Raw genomic sequence first — 13,357 nt, 5'->3', positions numbered from 1 at the left:
ATGCCTATTTTCAGACGAGCAAATGAGCAATTCATGCATCTGTTGTGTTGTAAATTTCTTTTAGGTTGAATAAAGATCTATTATTCCATTGCATTCTAAATACACACAGTATTTAATTTATCGTAGGACAGATTATAGACAAAAAAAATAATGAAATGTCTAAAGCATGGAACGGACCCTGCTTTCTATTCTTTTTAATTGCTGAGGACCAATATTACAGAATAGTCCCTGTACCTACTAGGGTCCCTCTTTTGCCTCAATTCTTATCTTCTCCATATCCTCAACTATCATGTCATTAGAGTTCTTCAACTCTTTGCCACTGTCATCAGTGTTATTGTGCTGCTGGCCTTTGTACTGGTGTCTCATAGCAAAGGCAAGGAAAACTAAGAAATTTACAGTTCCTAGAGCTGCAAGCAGCAAATAGAAGTTATCTAGCCTTGCATTGTTCAAATCACTTCTCAGCCAGCTCTTATGAGTTACTTTATCCACCACGGTCACCAACAGACTGCTTACATAGAACCCCATTGAGATGGTGCTTAAGAAAAGCCCTGTGCTCATAGACTTCATCCTCTCCGGTGCCTCTCTGATGAAAAATTCAAGTTGTCCTACATAGACAAAAGCTTCCCCAGCACCCACTAGGAAGTATTGTGGAACAAGCCAAAAGGCACGTATTTTTGTATTTTGGTCAACAGCTATTTTCCTTCTCTGTTTCTCTACTATTGCGGAAGTGATCATAGCAGCCACTGAAAAGAATAGTCCAATTCCTACTCTCTGAAGGCTTGTGAGTCCTTGGGGACTCTTGGTGATTTTCCGAGCAAGGGGGACGAAAAGTTGCTCATTTAGGGAGGTGAAGAGGAGAATGGTGATGAAGAGAAAGGCCGAGAAGGAACCAGAAGGGATTTCAAAGGAACTGACTTTCCGGTTCATGAAGGTCGCTTGTTCAATGGTGAAGGTAGTCATTTGAGAGTAGACGGTCCAAAAGAGAATACATGTTGACCAGATTGGCAAGAGCATGAAAACCAGTTTCACCTCTTCAACTTGAGTCACTGTGGATACTATCCAAGGGTTGCTTCTATTTTCTTCACTAGCAGCATATTCATCTAGTATTGCAGCTTTGTCGAGACACCTAACAGAGGAAGAATATTAGTGAATGGATAAAGGAGATATTCCTGGATGCAATGGCTTTATATGTAAACTTTATGTAAACTTACTTGAGTCTCTGTGTGTGTGGAATCTTGGCTTCTTGGTATTGATTCAAAAGGCTTGGATGAGAAGGATAAGGATGAACCCTCTTCCTCCATGCCAAAAATATCACCCTCCATATCATAGTCAAAGGGCTGCCTCGAGGCTTTTTGAATCGATAGAATGGTGTTCCCAAGAGTAACACGATGAGTGCAATCACCACTGTCCCTGCTGATATTCCATAACCGAGTCCTCGGCCAACATGGTCTTGTATATACACCAGGACGAGCACAGCAAACAGAGAACCAATGCTGATGCCAAAATAGAACCTGTTGAAGAAAAAGATCATGGACTTCTCTTCCTTTGGGTCTGAGGAATCAAATTGGTCAGAGCCAAAACCTGAGACGTTAGATTTTATTCCACCGCCACCTAGTGCTGTAAGGTATAAGGCAGCATAGAGCAGGACTAATTGGCTGCCTGTGGCCTCAATGCATTCTTGGTTGCCTTCACACGCAGGGGGTCTCATTCTTGGAATGGATGTGGCTATTGTTAACAAAGTTATCCCCTGAAGCAAGAAAAATCGGTATTATTGGACTTCCATGAAAATGTATCTTGTTGGACTGTGAATCAAAACAGTTGATTGTGTGAAATCATGTTAGAAAGAACAGTCTTGAATCACAGCTTAGCAACATGTAACATTCCAGATCTTTGGCAAGAGATCGTTTCTTTGGAGTTGTAATCTGAAAAACTTACCAGAGCAGTTATGGTTGCAGAGAGTAGAACAGTCAGGTAGCGTCCGAGTTTGGCATCTGCAACGAAACCACCAAGAAGGCCAAGGAGATTCAAAGTGCCCATGAAATTGGTGACTATGGTTGCAGACTTTGCTGAAGTTAAATGTAAATTGCCAACCAAGTAAGTCACTAAATTCATAGATATGCCCATCACACAGATCCTCTCAGAGAGCTCAGTTACTGCACCATAGTAATTCAAGATATTTGAAACTGGTTAATATACATACATGGTATTAGGAAAAGAGAGAAGTCTGGTTCAGCAATATTAAAGCACCTAGGATAAGCCCTGCAGCAAGCCATCCACCAGTTCTGGACTTGTCGATAGGCTTTCCTCGAAAATCCACCATACTCCCATCATTTGCTGCACCATCTTTCTCACTGTTCCTCGACACCAGAACCTGTAATAGTTCAGGAAACAATCTGTAAGAAACTAGACGAGACTTGATGAAATATCTGAGTTTCAATAGTGGCTAGCTACCATTTTTCACTGGAGAGAGACCGGTTTCTTCTTCTCCTCGTTTAGGATTTGCAGAGAGCAGCACTAGAATGACAATGCATAAATGATTGGGGGTTGGATGGATTTATACAGTACCGGATTGCTACTAGCTTCTGATGGTCTCCACAATTTCTAGTGGTCAAGAGTTGCTGTGGTGCTACTGCTGCATATTTTACACTATGTGGCATGTGAACACTTTTGGAAATGTGTTCTGTGGTTTCGGTGCTTGCAATCAAAATATGGAAAGTGACACTCACTCTTCATTCTGAGGCACTTCTATTACATACTGAGAAAAATAAATAAATAAAGCTGTATAACACTTGGACGGCAGTCGGCAGATGTGGGATGTGGGACTGATAAGTACATGACGTGATTAAAGTAAATTGCAATTACGTGTGATTTATCTGTATTTTTAGGTATATACTCGAACTTTCCAATTTGATTACACTTCTTGAATTTTCCAAGTGTTGAAAGGATCATTTGCTCAATCACCGTCCGATTTCAATCGGACGGTTCACAACTCTCTTATTCTCTCTCATCACTTAGCTGTGAACCGTCCGATTTCAATCGGACGGTGATTGAGCAAATGATCCCTGGTCAGTTGCTGACCAGGTGATCAGGATCGACTCATTACAACCCATCCACTTTTGCTCGTTCAATAAATGCTGGATCTTAAAAATTGTTCACTTCCCTCTTTTACAAATCACGCCTCTCTCTCTCTCTCCTTTTTATCTGAAAGAGGTTTGTTGTGGTTTACAAGAAAGAGGTATCAATTTCACTCCTCCGAATAAATTTTAATTTCCAATTAGGTGGATCACAATCATCACATTTTCCTTCATTGTTCATTTGCACGTACAATATGAAATTGCATCGAAAATTATTCTACGCACTGACGGTGCAAGTGAACCATCAATATATTTAATATTTTATTCATTTATTTTAAATCTGAACCGTTGATTGTATCTGGCCGTTGGTCTACCGTTAAGTCTCTGTTAGTCTCTGTTAGTTAACTTTATGAGGTAAAAATAGATCAGTTTGGGTAGATTCATAGGCTTGGGTAAGTTTGATCAGATATTGTGGAGAAGAACGACGCCAATTCTCCCGTGCCGATTCCACCTCGGCCTTCTAAACCTGAGGCTAATCCTAAGCCAGTTGATGATGGGAAGAACAAAGTCGAATAAAGCAAAACAAAGCCGGAGTCGCCTGAAATTGCCGAAACCTGCCGGAAAGCTCGAAGCTTTTGGGATCTGTTTCGTCGCCGCCGGTGAGTTGGATTGGTTTCAATGTGGAAGGTTTCACCAGTGAGTTGGATTGGTTTCAATGTGGAAGGTTTCTGTGCTTTGATGATTGTAAAGGAGGTCGAAGAAGAATAGCAAATCTGGGATTCTGGGTAGCGCTCAATCAAGCTAGTAGATAGAAAAGAAGGAAGGTGACAACAACACAACCAATGGTTGGTGCTGTGGCTAAGGCGTGATTTTTTCATTTTGACTCCGTGGGTTCGAACCACTTTGACTCAATTTTGATATTTTTAAGGTTTTTGTTTGTTTTTTTTTTTTTTTTTTTCTGAGTACAATGGACGGGACTATTTTTTTCTTTTTTCTTTTTTTAAGAAATACAATGGAGACTATGTAGGAATGGTTATATTCATACAATCATACCTCTTATATTTAGCACAGCTTGGACCTCCTCTATTTTTGAACATTTTTAAATCTCACTATGCCCTTATTTTTTTTTTAAAAAAATAATAATAATAAAAATAAATAAAAATTGTCGCTCTCTTTATCAAAACCTTAAACCCATCATCATCTTTTGAATTTCTGATGTTCACTATGGTTGTTTGTTTAACTGTCGTCTAATATAGATTAGTATAAAATATTAGAAAATGAAAAAGCCATCGTTGTCTCTACAGCCACTACTAGCAAAACAGGCATCTCACACAGATTTAACTCACACAGATTTTATAAAGCCACAGACATCAGTGTGTATTGGCAATATATACAGAAAACCGTGTGAAATAAGTAAAATTAGGCCCACAAGACTTTATGGAATAACAATAGCCACCGAAGTCTGTGTGAAATAACATCAGATACAGACTTCCGTGTGAAAATTAAAATATTTTATTATCAACTCACACGGTTGTCCGTGTGAAGTTTAATTCACACATATTTCTGTATATATTAAATATTAGTTTATTAATTTTTTTTTTTTTTTTGCCCTATATGAATTGTACAGGGACGGTTGTCCGTAGCTAAAATATTTTGATATAGACATCTGTGTGAATTTTTTTCTCACACAGATATCTGTGATAAATGAAGATACAGACATCTGTGTAAGAAAAAGATATGCATACGGAATTCTGTGTAAATCTTCAAATGTGTATCTCACACGGATATCAGTGAGAGTTTTGAATGTATCTCACACGGATTTCAGTGGCAACAAAAAAAAATTATATTGTTCTGAAAAAAAAAAAAAAAAAAAAACGCACTCTGCCCTTGACAAATATACTAACCCTAATACCCTTTCAGCCTCTTTTTCCTTTCAAACCCGTGGTCACAGGCTCCCACACCAACTCTCCGTCTCTGTTGTTTCTGACGCTTGCCCACGATCTTCAACACCTCACACCGCCATGGATGAGCTTGTTGGTATGAATTTCCTACCGCCGCGACTTGGAGTCTGGAGACTTGGACTCTTGGAGCACAGAGGCGCAGAGCAGTCCGACTCAGCGACCCGGCGATCTGCAAAAGTGCAAGGCTGGAAGCCTGGAACCAGCAACCCATCTCCGGTAGTCCGGTCTCCGAGCTCCCCACCGCCACCAGCAACCCGTCTGGGCCGTCTGGCTGTCTCCGTGGTATCTCACCATCTCTCTCTCCCTAGTTCTGATTTCTGAAGTTCTGAGTTTTAATTAGTAAATAATCGATTTCCTGATTTCCATTTGATGATTGATCTTGTGAAGTTGTGATTCTTGTCTTCCATTTAATCTATATCACTATATGTCTATATCAGTTCTGAGTTCTTGTTGGTTTTTAAGTTTTATAGTTGAAAACTTGAAAATTGAAATGGGTAATGGCCAATGGTTTCGATTTCGGTTGGTGCTACTGTCCTACTGATGTTGATGGTATAATTGCTAAATTGCAGATTTGTAGAAATGATATAATTGCTTGGCCTATGGAGTATGGAGTATGGATACTGATTAACTGATGGTGACATGGTGTATTGATGTTGATGAGTTGATGTTGATTACTTGATTTTAATAAAGGTAATGATACTGATTGAGTGATTGGGTAGTTAGAAATGGGTTTGATAACTTGGTTTCCGTATAATGTTGATTTCTTCTTCAATTGCAGTTTGTAACTTTGTATGATTCATGATTCATGAGGAGAAGGCCTCAGACCTCAGAAGCAGAGGGCCACAATTCGTTTGAGAAAGCTTGAAAAAAAATAAAGGTAATGACATTGCTCACATAATTCGTTTCAGAAGCAGGTTATCTTTTTGAGATTTTGGGTATCTTGTGGTAATAATGACATGTTTCTGGGGATAGATAGTTGCAATTGAGTTTTGAATGATCTTATTCGTTAAGTAGTGATGTGTAGTTGGTGTTGCAGGTTCTTGCATTGCTGAAAGTCAAGACACTGGGTCTTCGGCAACCTCATCAAGATTTGCAGTTGGCCAGTTGTCTACTTATCTGGCCTCAGGCCTGCAATTTCAATATCATCAACAGGTCTGAATTTTTTTTTTTTTTAAAAGGGCTGAAGAGTTGTATATATTCATTTCAAGTTATAACTGCTGCTGTATATTTTTATTTGGTTCACCAAGTTGTGGACCTTGATGACCATGCCCTCCCAGAAAATTTGGGTTTGCTTCCTATGAATGTGATTATTGATGTTGTAGGTGGACTGCATTGTGTTCGACAAGACAGGGACTCTTACAATTGGGAAGCCACTGGTTGTTAACACACGACTCATGAAAAATATAGTGCTTCGAGAATTCTATGAACTTGTTGCTGCAGCTGAGGTAGGCTTTTAACCTGTGTAAGCAATTGCTATATCTGCTTTATTAGATGGACTGAAATGTTTTTCAGAATCAAATCAACATCTGAGCATGTATGTTAACAGTTCTTTATGACGCATACATTTCAGGTTAACAGTGAACACCCCTTGGCCAAGGCCATTGTTGAGTATGCCAAAAAATTCAGAGACGATGAAGAGAATCCAGCCGGGCCAGAAGCGCATGACTTTGCCTCCATTACTGGTCACGGGGTGAAGGCTATTGTTCAGGGCAGGGAAATAATTGTGGGGAACAAGAGCTTGATGGTGGACCAGAACATTGCAGTTCCACTCGATGCAGAAGACTACCTAGCAGAAGCTGAAGGGCTGGCTCAAACTGGGATTCTAGTAGCCATAGATGGAGAAGTGGCTGGAGTTCTAGCAATATCTGATCCACTGAAACCAGGTGCTCAAGAAGTAATTACCATACTCAAGTCAATGAATGTTAGAAGCATAATGGTGACAGGTGACAATTGGGGAATTGCAAATTCTATTGCCAATGAAGTTGGTATTGATACTGTTATAGCCGAAGCGAAACCTGATCACCAGAAAGCAGAGAAAGTGAAGGAATTGCAGGTACATACAATGACTATTACATGAGGAAGTCCTTAAGTTCATTCATGTTTATGTTAGTTATGCACTTATGCTAACAGGTTATAAACTTCAAATATCTTATTCATAGGCTTCAGGCTACACTGTGGCGATGGTGGGAGATGGCATCAATGACTCACCAGCACTTGTGGCGGCAGATGTAGGAATGGCAATTGGTGCTGGCACTAACATTGCAATTGAGGCAGCAGACATTGTGCTAATGAAGAGTAGGTTTCCTCTTTATTTTCTGTAAGAAAGACAAGTTTATAGAGGGAACTTGTCTCAGATAATTGGAGTAAATTGATCAATATATGGTTGAGATTTTTTGTTTCCAGTATTAATTTCTGATGGAAATGACATTTAGTTAGTTGTGGGTACAATATTGATTGGGTTGTGAATTATGTTACTGTTTGGATTCTGATTAATGGAATTGTATATTAAAAAAAAATTATTCTGTAATAATTTAGCACCAATTTTTTTTTTGAATAGCACCACTCTTACACACTGATATTTCACACGGATGTCAGTGTGTAAAGGGCTTTACCTACAGTGCAGCTACGGATTGTTTTTCGGTTGCCTTCGGAGGGGGCGCTAATGCTCTGCTCACACGGTTTTGGGAGTCCGTGTGAAATTTTTTGTGGGTCCCACTTATTTTCCTGATATTTTGATATCCTAATCAGTGTGAAATATATGCCTAACTCACACAGATTTCAGTGTGAAATATATTCCACACTGAAATCTGTGTGAGTTAGGCATATATTTCACACTGAAATCTGTGTGAGTTAGGCATATATTTCACACTGATTAGGATATCAAAATATCAGGAAAATAAGTGGGACCCACAAAAAATTTCACACGGACTCCCAAAACCGTGTGAGCAGAGCATTAGCGCCCCCTCCGAAGGCAACCGAAAAACAATCCGTAGCTGCACTGTAGGTAAAGCCCTTTACACACTGACATCCGTGTGAAATGCTAGTATTTCACACAGATTTAAATCTGTGTGAGTTGCCCGTTTTGCTAGTAGTGAGCCCTTAGTTAATAGAGTATTTTTATGTATAGCAAACTCTGAACTCAGAATTCTCAGAGTGGGAGACCTGCAATTATTGAGTTTTGTTGAATGCTAGAGAAAAATGAATAACCCCTAAAATAACAGTATGAATCATTTTTTCTCCAATTAAAGAGTGCATGTTATTAAGATTGATTTCTCATGAGATAAACGTACTACAAAAGTTTTTTTTGGGGAATGAATGAGTATCTCTTCAATGTCTGATCAATTATTGAGACAAATAAGTGAACTAACCATGGATTTGATTGGAACCAAATAGAGTGCAAACTTTCTTCCTTTTTCTTTTAATTTGAAAACCCATTTTGGTTTCTTGATGAATTTTATTGTTTAGTGCTAGTTATAAAATAACTAAATAAGTGTTTATTATGTTCGAAGGTAATAAAGATAATGGTCACGGATGGACAATTTGAATTGTATTCATTATGGAAGTATGGAGAATAAAAGGAGTAGAGCTATAAATTAGGTTAAAATTGAATATTTACATATAAAATAAAGTAAGAATTTCAAATGGCAATTTCGGAGGTTTAAATATAACCACTCATTATGTAGTTGTCTTTTTCTTTGTGTTTTTTTTTTTTTTAATCTATTGGCTTTTGCTTTGTTTTGATAAATTACAATACTTTAATAAAACTTTTTTTTTCGATGTTAGAAAAAAAGCAAACAACTACAACACAAACCCACGATCTACGCCCCTTTCCAACTGATCTAAATAGAATGTTGGGGGCACCGAGAACCGCAAGCAATAAAACCAAACGGCAGGATTGGAGGATTGATGAGCTAACGCAGCTATAATTTAATAAAACTTGAATATATCCAAAAGTATACATTCTAAAACCGAACAACTTGGAGGAAATATAATTTAACCTATTTAACCGTTGGATATTCTCATGGAGAGAAGAAAAGATTATGATAAAAAATTTACCTATTTTCGTCATCGTTTGGGCCTCAATCCACGTGGTCAACTTTAATCCTTAAATACCAATCAAACTAAAACGCTCGTAATCAATCATTTGTAACTTCTTTTCTCGATCTGTCAACGCTCATACTCTCACGTTGATGAGCTAGATCAACCCATGTAAAAAATTCAGGACATTTATCTCCTCGTGATTCGGCTCCTCTTAGGGAAGTGTAAGCGTATATATGGTTTGACCGCTTTGACCGATGTTGAAATGACGGCGAACCGAGTAAATTTTTTATACAATACCTATTACTACGCGTTAAATACATAGGTAATACCAAATTTATTCATTTTTTTTATTTCACAAAATTCATATATGCTTACTAATGTGGTTTAACTTGTTTATTGGTTATATGAAAAAATATACATTCTAAAACCAACAACGTGGAGGAAATATAATTTGGACTTCCACCGTTGGATATTATCATGCCAGAAAGAAAAGGCTATGGTAAAAATTTACCCATTTTAGTCATTATGTGGGTCTTGATCCATGTGGGTCAACCCTAATTCCTAAATCCCCGTCAAACTAAAATGCTCGTAACCACTTCTTCACAACTTCTGTTTTTGAGACATCAACGCTCATACTCTCATGGGGTTGAATTATGTCAACCTATGAAAAAAATTTGAGACATTTATCTCGTCATGATTCCCCTCTTGTTAGGGAAGTACAATCGTTTATGGGGTTGACCGCTTTGAACGATGTTGAAACAACGACGGACCATATTAATTTTTTACATAGTACCTATTACTATGCAATAAGTACATAGTTAATGAGTTTCAAATTTATCAATTTAATTTTTTATTGCTTAAACTATGAAAAAATATGCCTTTTTTTGGTAGTGATTACGTCGAAAAATTAGATACGTTGGGCCTATGAAAATATGGGTTTATGTGGTTTTTTTTTCTCTCTAAAAATTCCATCTCCACTATTAATATTATATGAATACTTTTTTTTTGTTAAAAAAAAAAAGTTACGCATTTTTATACGTTTATCATAATTTTTAACCACTTGATGTGGTAAAGTTGGTCGAGCTGCCTAATATGGAACCCCTATATCTAAAGTTTGAGTCCCAACTCTCACCATTTTGTGGCCAGCAGGTTTGAGGAGCATTCGGTTTTGTGCGCTTGCGACGGGAGATTAGTCTGGATTTGCTGGTATACCTACGTGGAACTCTTGCTAACGTAACCGAGGTGGCTTGCTACCTCACTTTCAATCAAAAAAAAAAAAGTTTATCATAATTTTTTTACAAAATCTGTTAAAAAAAAAAAGGAGCAAAATAGTTTTTTTTTGGTTTAACAAAATAAATGGCACTTATTTTATAAAAAGTGCAGTTTTTATAATTTTTTTTTACAAAATCTGTTTAAAAAAAAAAAACAAGACTATAAATTAGACTTTGCCAAAAACAAGCACGTGGCTTGAACTTGGAACAACCACCACAACACTTACGTGGCCAGGCCTCACCACTGCGTTGACCCCTATGGTCTGCATGCCTATTCATTGAATTATAGATAATCGACCCGTATCATAATTACAAGCCGGAAAAACCATAACCTCTAGAGTCCAGACTCCAGACCCTCATATTTAGCTCTCGAATCTCACCATGGAATCCCGGTGAAGCACGACCTGGTGGTGAAAGTGATGGGCCGGACTGGATCCAGAGGTTAGGTGACCCACGTCCGACTCAACTTTCTCGACGACCAGAACCGGTTCGTCATGATGAACAGATGCGGAAGCCGGAGTCGGTGACGGAAAGTGGTGGGGTTGGGTCGGGTTTCGGCCTGGGTTGCGAGGGTCGGGTTCGAAGTCGAAGGCCGGTTTGGGTGGAGTGACGTGAGCGAGTTTCAAAGGAATGAAATTTGGAGGAGGAGAGACAGTAGTCATTGTTTTGGAAATAAAAGATCTGTTTTGGAGGATTGAAATCTGGGATGCATCTGGTTTGATCTCGTGGAGTCGGGGAGATAGACGTAAAAAGTAAAAAAAGCTGGTTTGGATTTTTAACTGACCTTCTGTTTTTTGGCTTGGAGTTTGACTAACGTCTGACTTACTAACACTAACGTTGGTGCATGCACACCGTCGGTGCATAGAATCCTCTCCGAAATTGCATGGCATCTAAATTTGATTTGGGTGTTGTTCCCATCTCTTTAATGGACTTGCTACATGTGGGATTGAACAACCGTACTCCTCAATTAAGAGAGCTTTGTTTGACTTGTTTTACCACAGTACTTTAGTTTATATGGCAAGCTAGGAACAGAGTTAAATTTGAAGGCTATGGGTTCCAACTTCCAAGTTTCAGTCATTTGCCGGTTGGTTTCTAGTCGCATTGCAAAAGGTTGTATGCACAATATTGTAAACGATCTTAGAATTTTGAAAAGCTTTGGGGCTCAATGCAGATCTCGTCAGGCTCCTACAATGGTTGAGGTTATTTGGGATCCTCTCCCATTGGGGTGCATTAAAATTAATTCGGATGGTGCTTAATTGGAAGCAAGATTCTGGCATTGGTGGTTATAGAGCAGTTTTTCGTGATTACAGAGGGAATTTTGTTAGTGCTTTTGCTTCGAAAGTGGACATTCCTAGCTCGATCATTTAAAAAAACTAGTCAACTTTTCCTCATTCAAGTGAGGAGTGGCTAAGGAAGCCACTGTCTTCCATCGTCTTTTTCCGGTATGAAGTCGAGGTTTCTAATTTACGGGTTGCATTATTTCAACTTTTCGAATTTGGAGGAAAACTCCTCTTCCCCGATTACAAGATATTAACATAAATCCCAACTTATCTGCAAATGACACCAATATCATCAAGTTAACTTGGATCACAAGTTTACAGTTTGGCCTTCCCAGCACAACTTGATATTCGGATTCAAATCATACGCAACTTTTTACCAAATATACCTTCTCCCTTTTGACCAAGTTTGAGAGTATACCCAATTGCGTGGTTTGATTAGACAACTGTTTGAATCTTGTTCATGGTATTTGATCTGTCTCTTGTTAGGTTCAATAAAACAAAAGCACTCCAATAATAGGATCGAACTTTTCCTTGTACCAGAAGCTCAACTTTGTTTCCTGCAACTGACCAGAATACTGTACAGATGAAATATCTCTTTTTGCGTAGGCGGAAATCTATGGTGGGATCACTGTTGATGACTAGCCACTCCGTTTTTTTCTCCGGATATGAATTATTGATCTATGGCGGGCCAATAGCTAATTATTATCACTAATTAAGCACCCACTTAGTAGCGTCATAGATGCTAATTAATGTCACTGAAAAGAACTGCACTGCTGCATATGATGAACTCTTCTGGGTGTGTAGAAGTCATAAATGGGGCCATCACGAAGAATGTTTAGAATTTTGCATCAAGTGAAATATAATTATATCGTATCGGATAATTATTGTTCTACATGTTGAGTGAGATTGATAATTTGATATAGTCTTAACTCTCATAAAGATTGGACTTTTACATAGATAGTGAAGTTAGAAATAATATCGGTGTGTCATGTAAATTTGAACTGCACTAGAACTATTCTTTTCATTCTTAACAACGCAGAGTGCATGATAAAGTTTAGTAGTGTCAATAACACTTCACTAGAAAAGCTATCCTAATGAAATTAGTGTTATGGCTTGAAATTTGCAGCTTTAAGGATGTTAAGGTGGAGTTTTGGCTAAATTTGGCAGCCAATTATAATTATAGGGTTTAGATAGAAATTGGGAAAAGAGAAACATGTGGTCGGTGTGGTGTCTATGGCTCTATGCATTGCTGATAAGCATGAAATTTAGAAATCCATTCAAGAAAGCAAGAGAAAAATGAGAGGTTGGCAATATTGGTCAAATGGAGAATAACATATATAAGGAAAGAATACATGTGGAACTAAGAGAAGTTCTTTGTACTCTTGGATCGTCCCCGATAGAAGTTTTGGTCCCTTTCAATTTCATAATCAATATGAAAAGTAAGAGAAAAAATTAAAAACGAATTCCTCATGTGTTTTCTCTATCATGTGATTGCTACAAAAATGACATTACTTGAAAGGAGTCCTCTCAAACAAGCTAACCCTTATATCAACTATATACATATGACCAAATATATTTTATTTAAAACCCACTTGTCTTTTCCTTTTTGGATTTTTAGTAGCTAAGTTTCAAAATATTCTCTACATGACTACATAATCTGACTAAATTTTAAGCTCATTAAGCACCCTTAGGACTAGAACATAAGTCTAGAGGGTTCTTAATACACTTTG

At 38.0% G+C, this 13,357-nt stretch overlaps 2 protein-coding genes across 3 annotated transcripts; one reads left to right on the top strand and one right to left on the bottom strand.

Annotated features, from left to right (window-relative positions):
• Positions 1-148: 148 nt before the first annotated feature.
• Positions 149-2,701, bottom strand: LOC133725978 (protein NRT1/ PTR FAMILY 6.4). Its single transcript, XM_062153408.1, has 5 exons — positions 2,452-2,701; positions 2,248-2,371; positions 1,936-2,153; positions 1,212-1,747; positions 149-1,126 (listed from the first exon to the last, which is right to left on the bottom strand). The coding sequence occupies exons 1-5, from the start codon at positions 2,452-2,454 to the stop codon at positions 238-240; spliced, it is 1,770 nt and encodes a 589-aa protein (XP_062009392.1). The 5' UTR covers positions 2,455-2,701; the 3' UTR covers positions 149-237.
• A 2,259-nt stretch (positions 2,702-4,960) lies between these two features.
• On the top strand, positions 4,961-7,440 carry LOC133744125 (probable copper-transporting ATPase HMA5). 2 transcript variants are annotated; one of them, XM_062172267.1, is made up of 7 exons: positions 4,961-5,317; positions 5,605-5,725; positions 5,814-5,912; positions 6,072-6,187; positions 6,358-6,480; positions 6,606-7,088; positions 7,195-7,440. In XM_062172267.1, exons 5-7 carry the CDS (start codon positions 6,430-6,432, stop codon positions 7,354-7,356), a joined length of 696 nt encoding a protein of 231 aa, XP_062028251.1. In that variant the 5' UTR covers positions 4,961-5,317; positions 5,605-5,725; positions 5,814-5,912; positions 6,072-6,187; positions 6,358-6,429; the 3' UTR covers positions 7,357-7,440. The 2 variants fall into 2 exon arrangements, with proteins under 2 accessions (XP_062028251.1, XP_062028257.1); XM_062172273.1 differs by lacking the exons at positions 4,961-5,317; positions 5,605-5,725; positions 5,814-5,912; positions 6,072-6,187 and having other exon boundaries at positions 6,231-6,480.
• The last annotated feature ends 5,917 nt before the right edge of the window (positions 7,441-13,357 follow it).

The sequence above is a fragment of the Rosa rugosa genome, chromosome 1 (genome assembly GCF_958449725.1).
Source record: "Rosa rugosa chromosome 1, drRosRugo1.1, whole genome shotgun sequence".
Lineage (NCBI taxonomy): Eukaryota > Viridiplantae > Streptophyta > Magnoliopsida > Rosales > Rosaceae > Rosa > Rosa rugosa.
This window is presented reverse-complemented; position numbering and strand designations above follow the sequence as displayed.

Bases quoted from the DNA above. Each gene is read 5' to 3' on its own strand.
- LOC133744125 (XM_062172267.1), top strand. From the start codon at position 6,430: ATGAAAAATATAGTGCTTCGAGAATTCTATGAACTTGTTGCTGCAGCT. The intron at 6,481-6,605 runs GTAGGCTTTTAA...CATACATTTCAG, and splicing joins AACTTGTTGCTGCAGCTGAG to GTTAACAGTGAACACCCCTT. The intron at 7,089-7,194 runs GTACATACAATG...TCTTATTCATAG, and splicing joins AGAAAGTGAAGGAATTGCAG to GCTTCAGGCTACACTGTGGC.
- LOC133725978 (XM_062153408.1), bottom strand. The intron at 1,748-1,935 runs GTAAGTTTTTCA...TTCTTGCTTCAG, and splicing joins CTGCAACCATAACTGCTCTG to GGGATAACTTTGTTAACAAT. The intron at 1,127-1,211 runs GTAAGTTTACAT...TTCCTCTGTTAG, and splicing joins CCACACACACAGAGACTCAA to GTGTCTCGACAAAGCTGCAA.